Below are 26,769 nucleotides of genomic sequence, written 5' to 3'. Positions count from 1 at the left end.
GGAGAAAAAAATTCCTTTAGCTTCTTTGAGGTTTTCATATTAATGCTGATAAAATAAAAATGCATTTAGTAGGTTAATAGAAAGTCCAAACTAATGTTGATTCACAATAACTGAACTTTTGTTCTTGAGTAATGTTTCTTATGCTAGGACTTGCAATAATTGATTCTTATTCTTTGAAGATGTGGCATTATGTTGAAGGTCCTGTTAGTTATTATTAAGAGAATGACACATGTCAGAGAATATTCCGATATCTTTTAAGAACTAATTTCTGAACCAAGTAGTAACATGCATTCACTACCAAAGAGTATATATAGAATAGTGATTATAAACAAGAGCAAAAGTATTGCATTTGCCCTCAATAAATTTTATATAAATTGAGCCCTCTGTGCTCCAGTGTCTTCATCTGTAAAACGGGGATGAAAATATATATTTCATGTGGTTGTTGTGGGTAATGCATTTGGGTTAGCACTAAAGAATATTGAAAGATAATCCCCAAACAATGATATAGATAAAAATGAATTGATCTGAGATTATTCTTGACAAATTCATGTGTGTTGTTTTAATATATAAAGCTGTTCAGAAGTGTGTGATACTGTATGTACTTTAAAAGGGAAAACAATATTTCTTATTAAAAAATAGTTTGGGAATGTTCTGTAAAGTGTTGAGTATCTATACTGAGAGTTCATTCCAATTAACTTCTATCTACCCTGAAGTTGTTTCTGAACATGCTATGATGCTATGCGATTCTTGCTATTCAGGGTCATGATCTGGAAGCATCAGATGGGCATCACCTGGGAACTTGTAAGGAATGCAGAATAGAAGGTTCCACTTCAGACTTCAACAGTCATAATCTGAATTTCTTAAAGTCTATTTATTTCTCCTATAAGCCAGATAGAGAGAGACAGACAGATAGACAGAATCTCCAAAAGGGTCTTGATGCAATGATTCCCCAGCATACCTATGTCAGCCTCACAGAGCTTTGTGTTTTACCACTGCACCATTGTCTGAGCCCAGAATCTGAATATTAACAAGATTCCCAGGTGATTCTTATGTATGTTAAGAGTTTGAGAAGCACTACTCTGGATATTAATTAATATTGATCATTGAAAAGCTTATTTAGGACAGGAGAACACTCAGTCAAAAAGTGCTTGCACAACTACATTTATTGCAGCACTTTTCATGATTGCTAAGACATGGAACCAACCCAAATGTCCACAAACAGATGAATGGATTGAAAAAGTGTGGCACATATACTCCATGGAATATTATTCAGCCATAAAAGGCAACAAGGCCCTGGAATTTGATAGAAAGTGGACGAATATGGAAGATTTGTTGCTGAGTGAAGCAAGTCAGGCTATGAAAGACAGACATTGTATGTCTCCACTTAACATATACCAACTGTCCACACTCCATGGTAGAGACTGAAAGACTGGAGGACATAAAAGCATTAAAAATTCTTATGGACACTAGAGACAAAATGGAAGGAGAGTGTGGGAGGGGAAGAGCAGAGGAAAGATAATTTGGGGGGAAAATGGAGAGGTAAAATATTTGTGGGACACATATCATTTGTTATCTGTTTATGAGAATGTATATAGTATTCTCGACTGGAACTGAGATGTATATCATGCTGGGTAAAGTCTCTTTACAATCTAAATGATGTAAAGCGATTAAATGTATAAATAATAATAAAGGAAAAATTTAAAAAATAGAAGTAATGCATTTTTAATATGTTTTCTATCACATATTTTGTGCTGATTTTATAAGGAGACAGTTCTCCAGGTTTCAAGTACAACTGATAGCAAATAGTCCTTTTTGATTTGTCTAGTGGTATTCAATTGCCTGAAAGATCGAACAGATTAGCAGTTAACTACATGATTGTCAAGGCTTGCTCTCTTTTCACTAATAGTAGTCAGATTCTCTGAATATCAACAAAGAGGTAAGGGCACCAGCTGTGTTTTTTTATTTTATTTTATTATTATTTTTGGGGGGAGAGGTTTTTGTTATAGTGCACGTGCACTCCCCAGAAAGAGAGAGAGAGAGACAGAGAGACAGAAAGCAAGAAGTCACCCCTTGGAGGATGGCCATACCGCAATCCCTTCTCCTCTATTCTCCTCTCGGGATCTTGGGCATGCATGCACACGTGCCTGGCATGAGTTTAAGCCACCGGGTCCAGGACTTGAACCATGGTCGACTACATGGAGTCCAGTGACATAGACATTATGCCAACTGCTAGTCCCAGCACCTGTGTTTTATTAAAGTCATGGTGTATCAGAGAGATCTTGTGGGTGTATTAACTAAGTTATTTAGATGTTGATTTATCTAGTAATGGGATTTATAAATTGCTCCCTGCGTTGGCATCACCTGAAGACGTCATGAAAAATTCAGATTCTCAGATTATGTCCAGGACATTCTGAATTAGGACAGGGGATCTGTATGGTGAAGAAACTCCTCAAGGTGAAGTATTGTACAGCTATTTTGTAAACCTTTGCAGTCATTAGCCTCTTCTATCAGTAGCCATTTCTCACAACTCATGTTTTCATTTATTATTATTATTTTTTCTTTTAGACAGCAGAGCTTAGAACTTTGATCTGGGAATTAGAAGCCCTGTTTTTTTTTCTCTCTCTCCTCTCTCTCTCTTTCTTTCTCTCCCTCTCTCTCTCCCCGTCTCTCTCTCTTTTTTTTTTTTTTGCTAGAGAGTACATGAAGTCACCCACTATGGAGTATTGTTATGCCACAATCTCTTCTCCTCCATTTCTCTATCTTGTTGGGACTTTGTGCATGTACAAACATGTGTCTGGTGTGTTTTCAAGCCACTGGGAGTGAGATGTGGACCATAGGGTTAGCCATGTGGAATCTGGCTCCCTCCCTTAACCACCAGTCACAGAGCTTGCTCTATAATCCCTGTATTTTTGATGTCATATAAATGGGTAAGGCACTATTTCTCCGTCTTACTATCTATACAATGACTCTTATGTATGCCTCGGTGCAATGAGAGATCTCAAAAGTGTGAGTGTTTTGAACTCTCAAAAGAAATGTGTGAATTGAGCTTGTTATAATCTTATTTTAATATCCTTGAAAAACTCTGGCACATATAGTCTATGGAATACTATTCAGCCATTAAAAAAAAAAAAAAACAAAAAAAAAAAACCTGGTTTTTGACAGGAAGTGGATGAAGATTTACTGCTGAGTGAAGCAAGCCAGGCTATGAAGGAGAGGCATTGTATGTCCTCACTTAATATATACCTAGAGTCTGCACCCTATGATTGAAACTAATTGACTAAAGGATATAGAAACATAGTATATAGATGTAAATACCAGATGTAGTGTGCGTGAAAGAGGAGGATCTGAGGAAGGACATTTAGAAGAAAAATAGGGAGGTAAAGCATTAATGGGACAAAGAAATGTGGTATTATCTGTTGAAGATATCTTATAGTTTTATCAACTGTACTAGGGAGAAATGTTTGCCTGTTGAAATATGTAGTTTGTAAGCCAAATAATGTGATTGAATGTTTACAATAAAATAAAATAAAATAAAAATTAAAAAAAAAACAAAAAAAGTCAAAAAAGATATGTGATTAAATAATATAAAAAAATAGTAATGAATAGGTTATAAAAAGGAAAAAATTGACATTTCCCATATATTCTTACTGATGAAAACATCTAGAATATGTTACTTAATTTTTGAATTTGGAATATAGAGTTAGATATATTTTTTAACAGATATAATTTTGCCTCCAAAAACTTGAACTTTTTATATTTAAGTAAAAAATGAATACATTTTAAAATTGAAAAAAATCCTTCCTTATCTTAATAACTGTCCTTTTCTGTGTAAAACCTTTTCTCAGTGAAAACCTGTCTCTGTATCCTTTTTTTGCCTTAACTCCTTCCCTACTGTTCCCCGCATTTTGAGTTTTCCACATCTGTATCAGCTGAATCAAGAACTCCTATGTGGGGCAGAACAAAACAGGTGTTTCCAAGACAGTCAGGATTCAAGGAGCTGTTGACTGGGACAGGACCTTCAAACTACAATACCTGGTAGATCCAGAAACCTTGTCTTAGAGTATGATATTATGAGAAAGACTGATTTCCTGGAAACAGACCCAGAGCCTGATATATTTAGGAGGAAGTGCGTGTCATACAGTGGGTGAATGCTGGATATATTCCCCATTATTTGGTGAAAGAATAGAGAGGTGGCTCAAAAACATTTGTAGGTTGCAGAGTAAGTAGATATCAAAGATATATAATTGAATTATTTGGATATGTCACTAGATATATCATGTTTCAGAACTTCAGTGAACACACTCACAAGACCTCTCCCACCAGCCATGACTTTTATAGAGCACAGGTGATGTCCTTATTCTTATTACTCAGAATCTTAATGTCCTGGGTCTGACTACCATTTATAAAAAGAATAAGCTTGGCAAGTAAGTACTAAGCTGATAAACTGCTCTTTCTTTTGGATCACTAAACACCATTAGGTGAAGAAAAGACATAGAGTATGTTCTGTCAATGTCCTAAAGCAAAGAATCTTCCAAGCAATAAGCTAGGCTTTAAAAAGGATGTTTGTGGGGGCCAGCGGATGGTATAGCAGTTACTTTGATGGGGACCAGTAGATGGCATAGCAGTTACTTTGATGGACTCCCACATGGCTGACTGCAGTTCAAGTCCCAGACACAGTGGTTTGAAAGTCACACCAGGTGCATGTGTGTGCATGCCTAAGGTTCCAGGAGGAGAATGGAGAAGGGATTACCTCATGGCCATCTGCCCTGTGGGATGATTTCTTACTTGACCTCACTGCCTCTGCTCTTCTCTCAGGCTAGCATATGTGCCCTAAATCAAAAACCTTTTTTTAAAAAAATGATGTTTGTGGGGCCAGACAGGTTTTGGATGGTTAAAGCAGTTGGATCTCACATGGCTGACTGTGCAGTTCAAGTCCTGGACCTGTCATCATGTGAAGAACATGTTGGCTTCATGTGCATGCATGTCTAAAATCCTGAGCAGAGAATGGAGGAGAAGAGATTGTCTCCCCTGGGTGTATGTGTGTGTGTGTGTGTGATTCCTTACTTATCCTTTCTCTTTGCCTCTCTCTGGCAAGTGCACATGCCCTATAGAAAAATTGGAAAAACAAAACAAAACAAAACAAACAAAGATATTTATCATTTTGGCATGGACAAAAAAGTGCTTATGGGCATGGAAAAGTAGTATATCAAGATATCAACATGTAAGTTTAAACTATTGCATGAAAAAGATACAATGAGAGTCACGTGAAGCAGAGGGGTTTTATTTTAGGATTTATACCAGTCAATCTTTACTTATTTGCTTATTAATAGTGTCATATTCATAAGAGGTGACACTATTATTTTCATTTTGAAAACAAGGAAATTCAGGCAGGTGCAATAAATTATTCAGAGCCACAAACAATGTAAAATACAAAGCCAAGATTGAAATTTAGGCATTCTAGTAGAAGATTCTGTACTCTTCAGTGTGCTAAATTGCTTCTCCATTAAGAATCAAGAGTCTGCTATTTTTAAATAATTTAGCCACATGGTGCACTAGAATTTTGTATTTCTTGTCTTGTTTGGTGATATTTTTGCCTTTCTATTTTCCTTGTATTTATAATTTTTATTTATGTTTTACATTACCAGAGAGAAATAGGGACAGGGGAGAGAGGGAAAAACACCTCCCAAGGAGTCTGGTCATGCTGCAATCCCTTTTCCTTACTTTCTCCATCTTATTGGGATCTGGGGCACACATATGAACCTAGCATGTTTTTCAAGCCCAGGGGCTGTGATTGGATCTGTGGTCAACCAGGGAGGACCCAGCACTCTTAATCATTAAGCCACAGGGTCAGCCCTACAATCTTTCTTTCTCGAAGCAATTTCACTCTAATACTTGGGAATTTTTGCACTAGAGCCACCAGTTTTGTTAGAAGTGTCAGTGGCTACATATTATCCTAATTTATAGACAAGGTTTCCACTGGAGATTTCAAGCAGAGATCTCACCATATTTGGGAACTACAAACTCCCTGCTCAAGTAGACAGTGAATTCATTTCAAGTGTCTTAGGTAAAGGCCAATCAGAATTTGCAAATGTTCTTCCTGAAGTCAGTTTGACTATTTCAATTTTATGGCTCAATAGATTATGTAGGATATCTTCAGTTGGATACATCCAACTTTAGTTGTACATCCAACTATTCTAATAAATGCGTTCTGGTTTCATAACCATGCAGATTTTTCAGTGTGTGCAATTTAGAATTTACAAATTTATCTCCCATTGGAGTATACTAGAAGGTGCTTGTTTTAGTTCAATCCATTACTAATAACAGAAACTACCTAAGTCTGGGTACTTTAAGAGAATAGGGGCTCATTCAGCTTATTTATTGGAAGTCCAAGGTCCAGGGACCACAATTTTTTCTTTTTTGAGAGGTTTTTGCTATAGGACACATCTGCTCGCCAGACAGACAGAGAGAGACATAGAAACAGAAAGCGAGAAATCACCCCCCAAGGGGAATGGTCACGCCACAGTTCCTTCTGCTCTATTCTCCTCTCGGGATCTTGGGCACGCACACACACGTGCCCAGCGTGAGTTCTAAGCCACCGGTCCGGGATGCAAACTGCGGTTGACTACGTGGGAGTCCAGCGACATAGCCATTATGCTAATTGCTGGTTCCCAAGGGACCACATTTTTTAAGGGGGGATGTCTTGCAGAGTTGCAAAGTATTATCTCATGAAGATAGGAACGAAGCAGACAGGGTACAGCCATGAGTCTTTCTCTCTCATTCCCTCTCTTTATAAATCCACCAGGACCCAATGATGGGGCCCTGCCCTAATGATCTTAATCCTAATCTTTTCCCAAAGTTCCACCTTAATGTCATAGTTTGATTAAGGCTTTGCCCTCCTAATCTCATCACAGCTAAATCTCAGCGCATTATTTCTTGGGAGACATATGAACTATAGTTGCATTTGTTTGTTTGTTTGTTTGTTTTTTGAGAAGCTTTTGCTATAGGGCGTGTGCATTTGCCAGAAAGACAGAGACAGACAGAGAGACAAAAAGCGAGAAATCAATCCCCAGGGTGGATGGCCATGCCACAATCCCTTCTCCATTCTCCTTTTAGGATCTTGGGCACGCACGCACATGTGCCCAGCATGAGTTTAAGCCACTGGATCTGGGACTTGAACCGTGGTTGACTGTATTGGAGTCCAGCAATGTAGCCATTATGCCATCTGCTGGTCCTTTTTTTTTAAAATTTTTTTTTATTGTTGTGGTTTTAGTAAGAAGGTTCTTTGAGTGAAGTTCCTAGAGGTTTTAGATCCTAGATTTTAGATGGTCTGTTTTCCTTTGTGATCTTAATCCTGTTTTAGGATTTTCTGATCTTGAAATGGGGTTCAAGATTTTTACTTTTGGTAATAGATGTCCTTGCCTTAAGAGGTTACTTTCACTTGAGAAAAATAATTGTAATACTATATTTTTATGGATTAGTTATTATCAAACTGTTTCCTATTCATTGAATTTACCACTTAGACAATGAAGAAAAATAGGAAAATAGATTGAAAGCTATCACCTATAAAAAGTGAACTGGGGCCAACCAATGGCCAGGTGATTAAAACAGCCAGATCACACATGGATGACTGTACTGTTTGAATCCTGGACCTGTTGGCTTGTAAAATATGTCAGGCATGGGTGCATGTGTGCCTAAAATCCTGAAAGGAGGGAGAGATGGTGTAAAAGGGATTGTGACGTGATCATTCCCCATAGGCTTTGTTCTTTCTCTGTATCTCCATTGAAAAGCTGTGCCCTTTGGCAAAATTTAAAAAAAAAAGGGTAAATATTTATATTTTTCCAACAAAAGTAAGCTTTTAATTGTATGTTGCATTAAATACTCCCAACAAATTCTTGAACTTTTGTTACATTTCTTATACATATGAATTTTGCCTCCATAAAATAGGAACATTCTTTTGGATTTTTGACCATCAGACATACCATAAATACATGAAGTTATTTCTACATTATCTATCATTGTCCCAAAATTATTAAAATGAAGGTTTGACCATGCTACTTTTTGTTTTTTGCTTCCTTCACCCCTCCTTATCAGGACCTGCAAAGCTCTTGATGACCCTTCCATTTTGTTGATTTACATTCTTATTTAGTCCTCTGAAGACACAGTGGCCTCTTTTTAATATGTCAGTTGACTAGAAATGTGCTTTCTTTCCCTTTTCTTTTCCTCCAACAAACATAGCTCCTTTTCATCTTTTGATTTTATGTATCTCCCTCAGAAAGTCCTTCCTGACTCCCCTAAGTAGCCCTCTCACCCACATTGTCATCTTATGCATTTCATTCTTGGCACATATCACTCTTTGCTCTTACATATTTGTGTATAGTATTATATAAAGCTTGTCACTCCTGAGTACTGTGAGCACCAGGTAGGCAAGGCCTGTGTGTCTCCTCTTTACCAATATGCACCCCATGTTGGGCAATGTTCTGATGATTCTCTAAAATTATGCATCTTCCAGTAGCTTTGAGTAATAGCTCATAACATGTATTTCGTCACTTTGTTTTAAGTTGATAACTCATAACACATATCAGAGAAGTAGAAAGTGTCTCACATGGTATTTATTAGAATCATACAAGGCCTTTATAGTTAACTAAAGCCTGCTTTATGTCAAATTACTTGTGCACTTTTCTGATAGGCTTTTTACAATGTAGTACCTCTGTCCTTTTCTTAACCAGTTGTCCTAATATAGCAGTTACTGTTGTCTTTAACAACAGAAGATGCAGTGGTATTGAACATTAAGATTTCTTTGTTTTATACCTTTTACAAAGAACACACACAGACACACATATACACCAACAATTTCCTACCCATATCCATACTGCAACTCTCTCGTTTGACACCCAACAGATACTCAATATGTTAAATGTGAACATGTTCTTCTAGATAGATAAAATTTGTATAGAAAAATGTTGTGTTTTTAATACATCCTATTTATTTTCTTATGTAAATCAGTCAACCATATTTCATGGACTAAAAGAATTTGAATTTGATGATAGAACATGTAATCAGGTTTTTTTAATATGCAGCAAAGCTGTACAAAACCCTTAAGCATCAGAAATTTAAGTGTATTTATAGTGAAAAAACCCCTCAATTTAGTTAAAATAAGCAGCAAGTGAAAAGTCCATTGATGAACTCAGATATAAAGCCACATGACTATTGACTTAAATAATACAGAATTGGTGATTATGCATCAAGATCAAATGCACAGAGCCAGTCATTAGATAATGAAGCCAACCAACCAGTTTTAATGCTCATCTGCTGAAGTCTGGTCTGTGCACAGAAGGATGTACGTATATGTGTGTGCATATTATTGACAATATAATAAAAGGGAACATCATGTTCCTTATATAGAATTAAAAGGGACAGTTAATTATATTTCTATTTCTGGGATTATTGAGAACTTGGTATTTCTGTCTGTTACATGGCATGAGCTAAAATTTAGGTGCTTTAAGACTATTAAAAAAATAAATAACTCTCCAGAATGCTGGATTTCCAATAGCATTTTTTTTTTTTTTAATCTCCAGGAGAGCACACAGCTGCTACAAATGCCGTCAATGCAGTTTTACAGCTGCTGATACTCAGTCACTACTGGAGCACTTCAATACTGTTCACTGCCAGGAACAGGACATCACTACAGCCAATGGCGAGGAGGAGGGTCATGCCATATCCACCATCAAGGAGGAGCCCAAAATTGACCTCAAGGTCTATAGTCTGCTTAATCCAGACTCTAAAATAGGAGAGCCAGTTTCCGAGAGTGTGGTGAAGAGGGAGAAGCTAGAAGATAAGGACGGGCTCAAAGAGAAAGTTTGGACCGAGACTTCCAGTGATGACCTTCGCAATGTGACCTGGAGAGGGGCAGACATACTACGGGGCAGTCCGTCATTTACCCAAACCAGCCTCGGGCTTCTCACACCTGTGTCCAGCACCCAAGAGCAGACCAAGACTCTAAGGGATAGCCCCAATGTCGAAGCTGCCCATCTAGCAAGGCCTATTTATGGTGTGGCTGTGGAGACCAAGGGATTCCTGCAGGGGGTGCCAGCTGGAGGAGAAAAGTCTGGGACCCTCACCCAGCAGTATCCTGCCTCAGGAGAAAACAAGTCCAAGGATGAATCCCAGTCCCTGTTACGGGTAGGAAGGTTTAATTTTATATATTTCATGTATTTTGAAGGCAAATGGGAGAGCACATATTCTCTATATGTAGTGTGTGACTTTCTGTGAAGTCATATTTGATGATCTGTATCAGTCTGGGGATTTATATACTTACAGGGCCAAAGTGGCAGAAAGTAACTCATGTGTGTTTGTGTGTCCTGTACACATCCTTGATACAGTGGTAGGCTGTCACTTGTTTGCTTTTGGTCTTAGCTCAGATTGAATGTTGGTTAATCATTCCAGGTGATTATGCAAAACACCAAAGCTGCATTTGGAAAAGGGAGGTTTAGAATCCCAGAAGGATGCACATTTGTTACATTAAAATAACTGAATGACTTTTAAGTTTTAAGGTGCTATGACAAAGTATATGGTTAATAAGGAAGTTAGCAGAAATTTAAATCACTAAGGATATGAAGATTTTGGTGAGGCTTGACATACAGAAATGCCGTGTTTTTTAAAACCCAGGGTATAATAATGTGCAACCGACAATGCATGTTGTTTAGTTGCCAAGAAAAGGACAAAAAAATGAGAAAGATGTAAACATCAGTGCTGTAAAGAGCGTCCAAGGAATATCGTGCCCTTTCTATGATCAGGATCTTTTAAGGAGAAAGACATAATTCTGTGTGGAAAAAGTCAAACAAAATCTCTGGGTAAGATAAGATCCTTGATCACTCTCTTCATGCTGTGTAGACTCAGCATTGTCAAGAAATACTTAAGCTTTTGAAAATTCACAAGCTCCTAATAAGTGATACTTGCTTTCTGCCTAAGGCACCACCACTTGACATTCACCTTAGCTCTGAGAAGTTTTTGAGCTTTCTGGACTATTTCAAAAAATTTGTGCAAAGAAGGGAGGATTAGAAAGTAGCTAACCTTTACAAAAGATGGAGCTAGGAAGTAGAGTAAGGAAGTAGAGTACAGTCAGCCCAGTGCTTTGACTTGCGGGTCCAGAAACCACTGAGGTCTCTGTGGATGTGTCCTGGGGAGAAGAATTGCTTTTCCCAATGTGTGATTGGATGCCCTTCTCTCATTTCCTGCAGATCCTCTGAAGCCTAGCTGTGCTTCTCTGGTATTCTCCAGTGGAGTTGAGAAACGCCCCTTAGAGGTGCACAGTTAATTATAAAGCTGCTCTCTTTCCCATATGTAGTCATGCCCTAGAGCAAAAAGAAAGGTCTGAATACAGAAGAGGGGATGCCTTGTACAGTGAGAAATAAAACCCCTCCTACAGGAAGGAACACATTTATTATCAGTAACTTTGGAAAGAAGAGAAGTAGTTCCTGTGTCCTTCAAAAGGGAGTTTAATTCAGGGTGCCTTCTTTAAATAAATATATAGAATGCTGCATTTTTATCATTATAAAACCTCATTGTTTTCTTAGTATGTCAGTGCTTTTCTGATTTGCTGCTTATAAGACAGGAATGGAATGTCCTATGTTTTATTAATTTGATACTACATGTGGAGAGGGTGGAGTACCTGGGTTCCTTCCATCTTTATCACTAGCGCTCCTACTCTTTTACCCCTCCCCCCTTCTTTTACCATTATTTTAATCCATGACTTCTTCATTAGCTGCAAAATTGCTTGGCTCTTTTAGGCTATTTCTGAAATTTCCCCTTTTTTGTCACCATTTGTATACTCTAAGAACTTGCGATGATACGTAATTGATTTGTCAGGAAAGTTATAAAACCCGAGCATGGTCTTCAGATTTTTGGGGGGCAGGCTGAGGATGATAATACTTTTCTAAAAATTGTTTTTCTCAATTCTTCTACTTCCCTATTTCCCTGCATTCAAGTTTCTATTTCATCACTTCAACTGCCTTTTCAGTTCCTCTGCATTAGTTGAAGAAGGAAATCCTTGGAGTGAGATTCCTTTAGCCTTGTTCTACAATTAATTGCCAAATTCCTAACCCTATTATTTATCATTGGTATATATCAGAAAGCCAATATGCATATACGTGCTATATATGTGTGTGTATACTTATATGTGTATAGATAGAATGGGCATGTTTGTGTGTGTGCATGTATTCCTCTATTAAAGAGCCTCAAATCACTTTTCTGTGATTTTAGTAAAATAGAACCTTTAAAATTCACGTTTTGTATTTGAGTAGTGCTTTTGGAAATCATCGGTTTTATTAGATACATGGAATAGGAAGAGTACCCCATTAAGTTACCTGTGCAGTATGTATAGTTTATTAGCTGAATTTATAAATTTTAATGTATACATATCTTAGCTAATCAACTTTTTAAGACACCTAGTAGATAATTAAGAAGTTGAACTCATTCTGATTAGTGAAATTGACAAGAATTCTACTTTATAGTAGAAATTAGTATTCCTGACTTATAGGGGATAGATTTCGTAATTCCTTGCCCTGCCATGATTAGGCAAACCTACAGGGCATTGCCATCGTGTTTACTAAAGGCAAAAACAATGTGCTTTGTACTTTGGTTCAATTGTGGTGACACAGTAGTAGCACAATTCTCTGCAATGCCGGAAGTCATATGAAAAGTTGGGGTTTGGTTTCTGGGCCAACCTGGGCCTGGAACACATACTGGGCTTTTGCATCCCTGTGACTTAGGCTGACTGGGCAAGGCTGCTGGGGGAGGAGAGATGATCTTTCTGTTTCTCTCTCATGAAAAAAAGAAACTTTAAAACAGAAGCAATGTACTTTAATTTTGTACTGGTAAATGTTAGTTATTAGTGAGGGGGGTCTTGTAATTTTTTATACATAAATATTAGGAATATACAAATATAATTTATACATTTTGAATAAAAATACAATGGTCTGTGTAATACAATTGGACCTCATGTGTGAGTTTATAGCGATGCAAAAATAATTTAAAATCCATGTATAGTTTTTTCATAACATGCACCTCATATGCATTTTTTGAAGATACCTTCATCATTATGAAGATCTCACATATATATCTATAGAATAGAATGTTCACATTTGAATTTAAATAGTAGAATAATGGCACTCAAAATGAACTACTTTGCTCTTTTGCATTTATGTATACTTTCTGATAATAATCTTTAAAATACTATATGTAGAGTGGTATAACAATAAAGTATGAATATTTTTCCAAAAGAAAATGTCGCTTTAAAAATAGTCGAATGGAGTGCCAGCAAGAGGCATGGTGGTTAAGGTCCTAGATTCCCTTTTCCTAACTCCATGGTTTGAGTCCTAGACCCGTGGCTTGAAAAACACTCTGGATGCGTGTGCATACATGTCCGAAATCCTGAGAGGAGAATGGAAAAGGGATTGTTGCATGGCTATTCTCCCTGGGGGGTGATTTCTCACTTTTTCTTTCTCTGTTTCTTTGTCTCTGTCACTGCCTGGCATATGCATGCACTCAATGGGGGGGGCGGGGGACAAATACTATGTTTGCTAGTAAATAGTGGGATCATTTTGAAGAGTGGGCTAAAAGTAGTTAGAGTTATGTTAGGAGGCACATAATTATATTGTTGCTTTCAGAATATTAGTCTTTCTGATACATTTAAAAAATACTGGTTTCAGTAATGAAAATTTGTTTTATGCCTCAAAATGAGGAAGGAAATAGAATCACAAGAAGAGCTAAAGTTTCAAAATGTTCTCTTCATTAGCGATAGTAGTTTCTTCATATTTTTCTTTGCCTAGATTAATGTTTGACTTTTAATTTTCTGTTAAATAGTGAATTATTTATGTATATTTTCATTTAATGACTTTCTTTAGACTTTTCCCTTCATATTCATATGAAATCGATCTTGTAAAATTTCTATATAAAATTGTGGATTTCAACTGTGTTGGCCAGTATGCTTTGAATGTAACAAAGGACATACTCAGCTAAGCTTTATTTTTATAAATTTCTTTATAGAAATTAGGATTTTTGTTGTGTATTAACCACACAGTATTTCTGTAAAACCACCAGACATGCATAAGAAGAAAATACTAAAGCTTTTAGAATTATATCCATAAATAGTTCATGCTTACATGAAAACTAATTAATACGCTTTTAAAAATATCTAGATCTCACCACACATGAATAAGATCCTGAAAATCATCTCCACAATTTTTTTAGCGTGTTTATTTAGATCTAAAATTTAGCTCGGTGAAAAAAGTAAACATATTTAACATTCCCTGTGCTAAAAGTCAAATCAGTTAATTTTATATATTCCTGTAGATGTTTCCTTCTCATTTGAACTATTAGCAAATAGCGTTGTGTAGTTAGAACTCATGTCTAGTTGGTTGTGTGTCCTCCTCTGACCAGTTCCTATATTTTTTACATATACAAAGATATTTGCATATTTATTTTTAGATAAACTCTTATGTTGATACAACTGTGTTAGTCTGATCATATTCTGGATAAGAAGTTCTGGATTTTATTCTTGTAATGGAATTTTTAGATTGGATTTCATAAAACAGAAAGCGTTGTCTTTCATCTGAAAACCACATTAGGGACAAAAAAATCAGTAATTAAATTTCACTATGGTTTTGCCAGTATCAAATACTTTTTCACTTATTAATGTAACATGGGAGTATAATTAAGTTTAGTAGGTAATTTGGTAGGGGAAATTTATGGACAATCAACCAGTGTTATTTGTCAAAAAGAATGCCATTGTCACATAACTCATTGGGCTTAAATTCTTCCATAGGTTTAAATGCCATAGTTATTAGAGCATTTATTTTTCCGTGCACTTAGTGGAAATATTAATCTGGTTTCCAGTGTAAATGTAGTTAGGAACATTGTCAGTCTTAATGTCTATATTTTGCACTGCTTAGTTTCAGCAGAGATGTTCAGCCATGGGCCTTGGGGAGTTCTATGTTCTGGGAATAGAGTTCCAAGTTGAGGTAGTGACTGTCAAAAGAAAAAGGGCCTCCCAGGATCTCCGTTCCTCTATCTCTTAGAGAGTATCACACTGTCTGCCATCCTCACAGGAGTGTTGTGCAGCTTGGTTAATTAGCGTTTGTCAGGCCATTTGAGATCCTTAGATGCAGAGTTCTGGATTAGTGAAGGTAGCCTGATTATTTGTTCCTTTTGTGAATGTGATACCACAAGTGTACAATGCAGATGTTATTTTCCCCTTTCTTTAGTGGTGTTAAATTTATAGTTTAAAGATTGTTGATACCGGACAGTCCATTGAGATGCAAAAATGTTCTTTTGGGGACAGTCCATTGGCAGCCAAACAGCCATTCAAACAAGTGACAATGTTGAATGCCTTTACAACCACTGACAGAAGACTACAGGAACTTTTATTTGACTAAAGATGATTTTAAGTAGAAAGTAATATTGTTTTGCTTCATACTTAATTAAAGTTAAAAGCAAAGTTTTGGTTATTTTATAAGTTGTATTGGCTTAACCTAAGCATAACATAAGCCAATACTACTTATAGTATGTTTATATACATAACCATTTTCCTGACCCCCCATATGAAATACTTCCATGTGCACATGTCCGGTATCAGAGAGGAGGCTGCATCAGAAAAAAATGGGAAGTATATATCTGTCTAATCATTGACTACAAAACAGTGATTTTAGGTCATTCTTGTTGACAAAGTTCTCTGTAGGGAGCCATGGATATGTATTTGTTTCTTTGTCTAAGAAATAAATAAATTATTAAAAACTATTCACTATACTTGTATATATCTGTGCTTCTGCCCATAGAGATGCATCTTTGTTTTTATTTATCAGGAAAAAGGAATGATTTACACTAAAATAATTTTAATTTTAAGTTTTAAAATGCAATTCATGCATTTGATTTGCACATTATTTATGTGTAATAGTGAACATGACCATTTCAATTATTTTTACTAAAGAAAATATAGGTAACTTTTTTCTTTATTACTCATCTTTTATATTGAATTATCATATTTGACAGTAGAAAAAAATAAAACAAATTTCATACATATATAAATGTGGTTTTACTGATTTGACTAATGGGATTTTCTACTAATCTTAATTTCTTTTTATAGGACAGCTCTATTAAACCAAGCATTATTTTTAAAATAATTACTTTTTATTTATTTACTTATTTTAATTTGATCAGAGAGGGACAGAGCAACAGAAAAGGAAAGCGAGAAAGCAAGCTGCCAGCTGGGATTATCCATCGCCCTTAACGACCATGCCACACACCAGCCCCAGATCCAAGCATTTTTTAAAAGCACTTTAAACCAAGGCTCATCATAGCCAGATTGACCAAAACTATAGACAGAGGCAAGATACTAAATTTGGCAAGAGAGAAATGTCAGATTACTTTTAAAGGATATCCCATAAAGCTAATGTCAGACCTTTCACCAGAAACCATGTGAGCAAGGACAGAATGGGAAAATATATTCAAAGTGTTAAGTGACAAACAGTTTCAACCAAGAATACTATACCCAGCAAGATTATCCTCCATACAGGGAAAAAAAGACAAAAAACATTCTCAAGTAAACAAAATGTGAAAGAATTTACCAGCACTAGACCAGCTCTCCAAGAAGTACTGAAGGAAGTGCTATACCAGGGAAACTAAAGTCAGACACACAGAAATAAGAGTACAAAAAACAGCCATGACAATGGGCAGCCTAATGGTAGAGACAAGTCCAGAGCTGAATGTTTAACTTCCAGAGTTTAAATGGAAAGATCAGACCATAGTAACACTGCAAATTCACTAGAAGAGAGATTAATTACATGAGTGTAAACTAGCGAAATAGTATTTTTTTTACTTTAGAGTAAAACAGTACTGATTTTCAGGAAAAAAAAAAGGCCCTTTAAAAATGAAACAAAATAAAACCCAAAAACCTTTTTTGTAACCTCGAGTGTTACAGAATCTAGCATAGTTCTATTAGCCCAGGTTTCTAAAGCCAGAAAGAGATGTACCTTAGTGACTTGGGCTGTAGGTTTATAGTTGCTGTGAAATGTATCCTTTCTCACAGTATGTTAATTATTTCCCTATAACTACCTTTTCCTCTGCTTCCTTTTTTCACAGACTACATTAGTTAGGAGATAACAAGACCCCCAAAGGAACCCATTGTTGAGTGTTCCCAGATGTTATAGCGAGGAGTACAGAGACGATAGTCCCAGTTTTAGGAGCACAGGTGCGAGATGATTCAGAAGTGTGTATCTATGGCTGCGTAGATACACAGTCTTCATGTGAAACTAGTATTTTCTGGCAGAGCTCAGTCTGATGGAAAGATTTGACAGAAAAATGTGGACCACTTAAAATGCTGTAAGAATTGTGTATCTTGAATTTTTGTGGATTTGTTGTTTCCATGAAAAAAAAAAAACCCCTACATTTTCTATTGTTATATTCTTTTATTCTCTCTTTCCTGAGACTCTATTCAAGAATTGTCCTTTACGTATTAATAGGCAAGGACATCGATTACTAGAATAGTCTACCAATTAGCTCAAGGAAGCTTGGCAAGCTGGCCACTGCCCCATCTACTTGTGTTTTTAGTTCAAGGAGATGCAGATCATTTCAGGGAAGTTTGAAGAATCTCTTTCCTTCATTCAGAGAAACAACGTCATTTATCCTTGTTTATAATTAACTATACTTTACAAGTAAAATGAGGTCTGGAATATTACTATATTTTTGGGAAGAAATCCAGAAATCTCTTTGGTATATTTTATGTGTCCTATCAGTGGTTAGGAAGATTAAGACAAAGGAATTGTAGTTTAGTTAAGTTTTTCAAAGGACAGAACACTTGTGATAAGAGTGTTTGGTGTCATTATTTATGTTAGAATGTTCAAATGCCTCTCATATAATTTTAAAGAAGCATGTTGACTTATCTCTTTAAATGTAGTTTTTTAATCTGTATATTTAATTTGGGTACATTACTTAGGAAACAGGTGAACCATTTCCCATCATAGAAGTTTACCTGCATGTAACATCCTGTTTAACGAAAAAATGTTAAGAATACATTGGTACATATTTTGAAAGGCAAACCATGTGTTATAATTTGCTAGTGCTTTTAAAAAGGATAGATAGTGATTTTGAATCCAACTTTTATGAGAATTTGGATGTAAATGGGAAGATTTTTAAAATAGATCTTTGATAAAAACAACATCTTGTATAAAGGAAGTATTAAGATCAATGATGACGTGATCTATTGAATCGTATTTGTCTGTAGTGTGACATTTATTTTAAAATCATGTAGTCAGAACTTAAACTAGGTCATGACAAAAGAAGTCTTGGTAGACAAAAGACCCATAAAATATTCTCTTTTCAGAGAATTCACTTTCTGAGTCTTGCTGGTAATACACTGGGTAACAGAAGAATATCTTTAGCTACCTAATATTAATTCTTGATGATGAAGAGAACAATCGACAAAAATACTTTAGAACAACTGCGTAGGAAAACAGTGGGAATATAAACACCAAAGCCCACATTATTTTTTAGAGAAATTAGTTTTCAAGAAGGACCAGTTCCTTAGGCAGAGTTGAGTTGTATTTTGAGTGAAAGAGGTCTACTGAAACAGGCTTTCCTTTTCTTGTGGAGAAATATCCCTGTAGTTTTCCTTGTTTTCAGGTTTTTGTCTTCCTGGGTGATACTTTTGCTACTTTTCATAATTTCTTAACCGAGTTTCAAAGTCTTAATTTCTTCAGGTATATTTTGGATGTATGCGTAAAAGGTTGATCTTTGAGGGATCATCAGAGAGAACTTGATTATTTTTCCTAAAAGTATGTCAAAGAATGATTTTTCTTTTTATTTGTATCTGATGTATTTATGTACATATATATGTATGCATATGTGTGTGTGTGTCTATATGTTGTTAGGAAATACTTTTCTTTCGTAACAGTTGCAGAGTGCTAGATAGACTATTTCTATTATTTTTATTTTATTTTTTATTTATTTATTTTTAGAGAGACTTTTACTATAGGACACATGCACTTACCAGAGAGATAGACAGTGAGAAATTACCTCCTGGGGGGATGGCCACTTTGCAGTCTCTTCTCCAACATCTCCTCTTCTCCTCTCGGGATCTTGTGTACACACGCACATGTGCCTGATGTGAGTTTCAAGTTGCCATCTCTGGGACTTGAACAATAGTTGGACATGTTGGGAGTCTAGCAACATAATCATTATGCCATCTGCTGGTCTCAGAATATTTCTAAAATTTTCAAAAGTAATATTGAAAGGATAAGGGTAAGAATGTGCTCTCAATTAACATCGTGTTTATCATATGCTAAAGGACAGTCTCAGGCCATTCTTAAGCATAAATTTATGAAAATATGTGTGATATTATTTATATATGTTTGAGACAGGTAAGGTAAGCCAGGGTTATATATGTGAACCTAAATATTTATCCATATTACATTTTGGATAGCTATTCACTTTACTTAAAAATAATATATTTTTAAAGATGTAATCTGGGGGACCAGCAGTTAGCGTAATGGCTATGTCGCTGAACCCATGTAGTCGACTGCGGTTCGAGTCTCGGACCTGGTGACTTAAACTCATGCCAGGCGCGCACGTGTGTGTGTCAAGATCCCGAGAGGAGAATGGAGGAGAAGGGATTGCGGCATGGTCATCCCCCCCGAGGGGGGGGTTTCTCGCTTTCTGTCTCTCTTTCTCCCTGTCTGTCTAGTGAGTGCATGTGCCCTGTAGTGAGAAACCTCTCCAAAAAAAAAAGGCTTAATCTGGGGCTTCAGCAGTTTCTTCCCTTATAAATAAGAAAAGAAAAGACCATTTATTTACTTGCAACGTTTTAGAAATGTACCGCTTTTGCAAAGCATTACGTAATTGAAGACAATGCTGACCATATTTTAGGAGAAGCACATCTTTGGTTTATCTGATTTCTTAATGTTAGAAATTTACCATGTAAACTTTTCCCGACAGTTTAGAAAAATTAATCTTGTTTGTTTGAATTATATGATTAATTCAAAGAAAGTTGGAGGTTGTTAAAATATGCGTTGTCTGGATGGGCAATCTATAGTCTACAAATTACCTAGTTATTAGGCATGACTACAGGCTTTTTTTCTTTTTAATTTTATGAGAGCTTGCTTCAAATTCACATGTGATTTCAGTATTTCAAAAGACTCCAAAATATATCCTAATTATTATTTCATAGTATGTCTAAACCTTTGAAGTTGCAGTTGGGTTTGGAGGTAAGTGTGCGCCGCCTTTACCTCTGGCTGTGGCTCAGGCTTACCTGTACTTTATTTTCTGGTAAAATCAGGTTTTATGTTTTCTTTTAGCTGTTACCTTGCTATGTAGTGGAAAGTTCACTGGATTGGAGGAAAGGATACTTTATGTTCTTGACTGACTTTGTGACTCCCTAGCAGTGTGGCCCTGGATGAGTCTCTCAATCCTAGTATACTGTTTTCTGCTTTAGAAAATTAAAGAGATCAAAGTATGCGGTTACTCAGCTATCTTGAAAATTGCAAATTCTAGGGCCAGGTAAATTTTCTACACAACCTCAAACTTCAGATCTGTGAATTAACACCTGGGGCAACATTAAGACCAAAAACATATTTTAGACATACCACTGCTGGTGTCCAGAGAGACATGTATTTGAAGTTTGAGAGAGATACATTTGAAGTTTGAGTCATTAAATGTGATTTTTGTCTAACGGCTGACAATCCATAAGTTATAAACAACTGTCACACGTATATTGTTGAATCATTAAAAATTATATTCGTTGAGCTTATATACAAGAAAATGTATTCTTTGGAAGGAACTTTGATGCAAAGTATCATGTTATTATGGGGTTGCTTATGAATGAAGATAAAGGGAAATGTGCGCAATGAGAAATGAAATAATTCTGGTGAGAATGTGACATGCTTAAAGTCTGTTTCCTCAGTTTCTTGGCAATGAGCAATGATGCCTGTTTTGTTCACGGTCAGATGTTCAAATCAGAACTTTGGATGCAGAAACTAATTTTAGTAGGTGGGGTGCAAATTTCTTATGAGTCCATGAATAGACTCTAATCCCAGCTGTTTCATTACAATTATAAAAATAAAATTGGCTGTGAATCATTCAAACTCTATTTAATGGATGTGAATAATTCAGTTTCATCCCAATGAAATCTTAAAACTATAAACCTATCTGAGTTCTTTATATTCTTTCAGAGTTAATATCCATAGATGAGTTATTTGAAGTATGCATGGACATGATGAAAAGTGACCATATTTCTACTTAGTTCCTGTGGGTTTAAGAGAAGAGCTGCCACTGGGAAGAAACTGGGGAAAAGCAGAGAAAGAAATTGGGAAAGATATGGCAAAAGTCGTGGCATTTTTTCCCATTAGTAATATATGTTAACTGTAGATATTTATGAAAATGTAAATAAGCAAAGAGAAGAAGATGAATACTCACTACTTTTAATGTATCCTTTTCTGGACACATACACACATGTTTATTGACATATGTGGATACATACACATATATACATGGATGCATGTATGTTTGTTATCAGATAATCTTCAGTTTCACTTTATAATAAATTACAAATTGTTTTATATCATTGTATATTCTTTTATACAACATTTATTAACTTCGTATTACTTTTTTGAATGTTATACTGTTTGTCCTAGAAAAGATATTTATTGACTTGTGCAGTGGGGCGTTTATTTCCAAATTTTGCTGTTTTAAGTAGTGTTGGATTCTATATCATAGTAGCTAAGTAATTGCATCTTGCTAGCAGTTTTGAATTGCTAGAGTTGGTGCTTCTATAATCGGGTACTTTGGGATGACACAGAATGGAGTTTATTGGCAAGTACAAGTAATTTTACCATGCTTCTAGAGAAATAGGAAAACTGTATCATTTCTTAACTTTGATTAGAATTGCCTCAAAGTGGTACTATTAAATAGAATTCCCAATATTTAAAAGAAAATTATGGGGAAATAGTTATTATGATGGCTTGAATAAGGTGCATTTTTGAAGCACCAACCAAGAATCAGACAGCTACCTATTTCACTTTTATAGTCTAAAGACAGATTATTCAGTCACCTTCACATTCATAGAGCATTTCAATAATATAATGTACCAAAACAAGTACGTATAAGATCACACATACACACACACACACACACACAGACACACGGCACACAGGGATTTGGTTGTCTCCAAAAAGTTTCCTTTCTTCCTTCCTTTCTTTTCCTCCCTCCCTTCCTCCCTCCCTCCCTCCCTCTCTTTCTCCCTCCCCCCTTCTCTCTCTTTCTTTGTTTCTTTGTTTCTTTGTTTCTTTGTTTCTTTCTTTTTCTTTCTTTCTTTCTATTTTTCACTTTCTTCTTCCTTTCTTTTTTTTTTTTAATCTTTCCTTTCTTCTTTTCTTACTTCTAGAGAGAAAGGCAATCGCCCTCAGTAGGGTCTCATTATTTTTTTTTCTTTTTAATACCAGAAAGCATGTGCATGTACTTTAGAGAGCCAGATATTGAGAGATACACAGAGAGAGAAAGCATTCCTCAATAGGGCCTAGTCACTCCCAAATCTTATCCCCCCCATTTTTTTGTCCTCTAAAGATTGTGGCCTGGATTGAAACAGTAGCCAGCCACGGAGATTCTGGCTCCCTCTCACAGTGCTTAACCCTACCCTTCTGGGCTAGCCCTGCTTTAACTTATTCATTCTTCACAATAACCCCTTGACATAGCCACTATTCTTTAATTCCATTTCACAGACAGGACGTAGTGACTCAAGAGATGTTAAACCACTTGCCCAGCGAGTAGATGACTGAGTCAAATTGGATCAAGTCTACTCTTTATCATATTTCTTTTCAACAAATGGTAGCATCTTGAGCAGAACTCTATCTAGGTCAATTATTTCAAAAGGGTAAAACAATCAAGTAGGTTTTATTTTATCAAGGTGAAAATATTTAATAGATGGGAAATGACATCTCTCGTAGGTAATAGAGGAGTTGGGATTACTTCTGAATTCATTGACATTCATTTAATAAGTCAAAATATATTGAAAGCCTAGATCATTCAACATATTCCAGGAGCAGTAGCAAGCTGTGAACATCAGTTCTTTGAGACTTTTGCAAATCTGTAGCAGAGATAATGATTATAGCACAAGAAAAGAGTGTCAGGTACCTTGGAGTGAAACAAAATATTATTGTATTTTGGAAGGAGAAATGGCACTTTATTAATTCAACCATCAAAGAAGGTTTTCCAGAAGATATGGTTTATCTGTTGGTTTTTGAAAAGTCTAATAATCAAACTGCACATATCTGAAGAGAATCCAAGTAGAATCGAGCTTTATTACTCTGGTTAAAACAATAGCATAGTAAGACCCTCTTCTTCAGTGAAAGTTACTGTTTTGACTTGTATGAGATCAAATTTTAAGGTCTTTTATGTATTTCAAAATTTTTACCTAATTGACAGTGCTCAGAAACACCCAGGAGCATTCATTCTGCAAGGGTCTTATTATTACCTACTAAACCAAAAGGAAAGAATACATTTTAACATTTTAGAGAAAAGGTGGATATATAAAAAGTCTGAAATATAATTTAATACTTCTTTAATTACTAAAAGTAAGCTTCAGAAAGCTTATTTTATCCTTTTTATCCTTTTTTTGGGGGGGAGAGGTTTTTTGCTGCAGGGTGTATGTGTCGCCAGAGAGACAGAGAGAGACAGAAAGACAGAAGGCGAGAAATCACCCCCCAGGGGGCATGGTCATGCCTCAGTTCCTTCTCCTCCATTCTCCTCTTGGGATCTTGGGCACGCACGCACACACGCCTGGCGTGAGTTTAAGCCACCAGGTCCAAGATGCAAACCATGGTCAACTACATGGGAGTTCAGCAACATAGCCATTACGCTGACTGCTGGTCCCAGAAAGCTTATTTTATCTTAACATATATCTGTTACGTATGTATTTATAGGGTATATATGTAGATTGTTCTTATTCAAATATAAATTAATCTTCTACTTAAGTATACTCTATACATATGATCAAAGAAAAATGTGCATGAAAAATTATTGAATATTCAGTTAAAAATGTATTCAGTAAGTACTGTGCCTGTGTGATTGATTCATTAAATACAAAAATTTATATTTTAGTCTTGTGTACTGGTGCTCTGATTTATTCATTAATTGTTTATAGTAGATTTCATCTAGTGTCTTATTTTTATGTCTTAAAATGTCTTATGTTATGATTGTAAAGAAAAAGAAACATTTGCCTGTGATCTGTTGCCTCTTGTTTAGTGCTAAAACTGTTGCATATCTTAATACTGTATTACATGAAGTCATTTTAAAAGCATTCTGCTTCACTCTTTTGTTTAAAATTCCTACGATCCCTGAGATATTGGTAGTGGGCTTAATGGAAATCTTGATCAAAATCTTACAAGCTTTAAGCCTTTCAGTTCAAATAAACAATTTGGATCTGAGAGATAAGCATATTTGTATCTTTTTACTAGTCTTTTTACTCATTTACTTTCAAGAAGAAGTCATAAGATTTTCTTTAGTTTTGTTGTAGTAAGTACAAATTCAAATGCCTCTTAAAAAAATCAACTGTACTCTTGTGTGATAATCATAGAATTTATGGGAGTTTTTTGAAAATTCTTGAAGACACATTGTAATTGTTTAAATGAAACAGAGTTGCCCTGAATATACCAATTTTCCATTATTGAAAAGAATCTTTTAAGTTTTATATCTAGACTGCTTTTAAATAGTCCTTTCCAAACTTGCAGTACTATGAACTCTAATCGTAATGTAATCAAGCTGTACTTGCTTCATAATAGCTAACCAAACTATAGTGAGGGAAAGTCTGTGAAATGCATACATAGGGCCAGCAGGTGGAGTGGTGATTAAGGCACTGGACTCTACCTTGGACTCACAGGCTAAGATCCATGTGATTAGCTTTAACTAGTTTCTCTTTTCTGTGGTCCGACAAATTGACTCAGTTCATACTATTCAGGTCCAGTCCCAAGTCTGAGTTACTCTATTTTTAATGAACAAACATGATGAGTTTCAAACATGGTGACTTTGGTTCACATGGAATTGAGTTGGTACCCTGCAATTTCCAGTCTTTATATCTTCAGTGTATGAATTTTATTGCACTTCTGGTGTTTGTGTGATATTCTTTGGGTTTGAAATTGAGGTTCATTGAAGTGTGTGTGTGTGTTTGAGATTTTTCCCCTATAAGAAAAGGCCTTTTGGACAAATTTGAGACACAGTAAAACAACGATATGAGAGAAACAGGCAATACTAGATCTTATATTTTATCTCATTGTGTTTTTTTTTTTTTCCCCCTTTAATACATTATGCGCTCTTGAGAAGTAAGGACTGTGTCATTTTTATAGTTCTCTTTCTTATTTCTCTTTTATATTATTGCTCATCTATTAGAGGGACTAAATAAAATAACTATATTTTTAATCAAATAGAATCATATGAGTATATATATGCTTAAAAAAAAAAAGAAGCTTTTTCCCATAGGCTGCATGTGCTCACCAGAAAGACAGACAGTAAGAAGGAATGTGAGAAATCATCCCCCCCCCCCACACTAGGGGATGGTCATGCTTTAACCTCTTCTCCTCCATTCTCCTGGGATTTGGGGCATGCACACACATGCCCAGTGTGAATTTCAAACCTCTGGGCATGTGTGTGCATGCCCCAAATCAAACCATAGTCAGCCATGTGGGAGTCCAGCACCTTAATTTCTACTTAACTTGCTGGCCTGAAATATGCATTTTTACATTTGGAAAATATAATTTTAATTTCTGTATAAAAAATACTGCCTATATAGTTTTCCTACCATCAATTACATGTATAAGAATAAATTGTTAATATTTTAAAACTTTTTAGGACTGAAGGATTAGTATGGACAATTTTTTTCAATAACAGAGTATAATATTATTTTGTAAGTTGCTTACTCTGGGGAAAAAAACAATGATTTATAGTTACTGGGTGTTCATATAAGACTAAGAAATTTCTGCTTTACTGGAATTTTTATTTTAATTTGATTGTTTTTTTCCTGAGTTATCTGGTGAAGTAGAGATTTCTCAGGGTTCAAAGAATTTTTTCATACAAGAATCTAAAGAAGCAATCTGCCAATATGTTTTCTAGGATTTAAAAAGTTCTAGTAAATCCTAACAGGTTTTTCTTTTATTACAAATTTGAAATTTATTCTCTTTATATAACTTCTTTTAAAACAAAACAAAACCCTAAATTCTATTTTGGTTGAACTTGGTCAGACTTTTGCACAGCTATGTTATTAGTTTACAAAGCCCATTGCTGACCACTGTCGAATCTGAAATGTGGAGAGACTTAACTGTAATTCCGTACTGCTTCCTTAAGAATATCTCAGAATATTAGGTACTAGGCTCAAGAAAAAAGGAAATGAGCAGTGGGACTGTTTATCTCAATCATTTTGTGACTGAATAAGAATATCAAAGGCTTATAGCCCAGAAAGTATGATAAGAAGAGCAAAGTATTGGTAGATATTATTCCTTCAGCCGAGAGCATACAACTTGCGAGAGACAAACTTGGAGTGTGAAAGCTTCTGAGTATACACATGCACACACAATATATAATGTTTGTACTGCAAATGTAGCCTCCTCATCTTAATCTCCTTGTCCAAAAGAGACAAATAAAAGTACAAGTTGTATCTTTGGAATTGAATCCATAAGGCAGGGAGCTCTGTTCTTAAAGTGAGGTACATGTTTGTTTTCTTGAAAGTATTTTCAGAAAGTA

The 26,769-nt window shown here is 35.7% G+C and overlaps 1 protein-coding gene across 2 annotated transcripts in view; it reads left to right on the top strand.

The window, feature by feature from the left end:
• Positions 1–26,769, top strand: part of TRPS1 (transcriptional repressor GATA binding 1) — a 240,868-nt gene that overhangs the window by 34,830 nt on the left and 179,269 nt on the right. For both annotated transcript variants that reach the window (XM_027771426.1, XM_027771424.1), the window contains exon 4: positions 9,576–10,179. In XM_027771426.1, coding sequence (XP_027627227.1) covers positions 9,576–10,179 — 604 coding nt within the window. The remainder of the gene's footprint in view (positions 1–9,575; positions 10,180–26,769) is intronic.

Source organism: Tupaia chinensis, unplaced genomic scaffold (genome assembly GCF_000334495.1).
Source record: "Tupaia chinensis unplaced genomic scaffold, TupChi_1.0 Scaffold000032_1, whole genome shotgun sequence".
In the NCBI taxonomy this organism is placed as follows: domain Eukaryota; kingdom Metazoa; phylum Chordata; class Mammalia; order Scandentia; family Tupaiidae; genus Tupaia; species Tupaia belangeri.
This window is presented reverse-complemented; position numbering and strand designations above follow the sequence as displayed.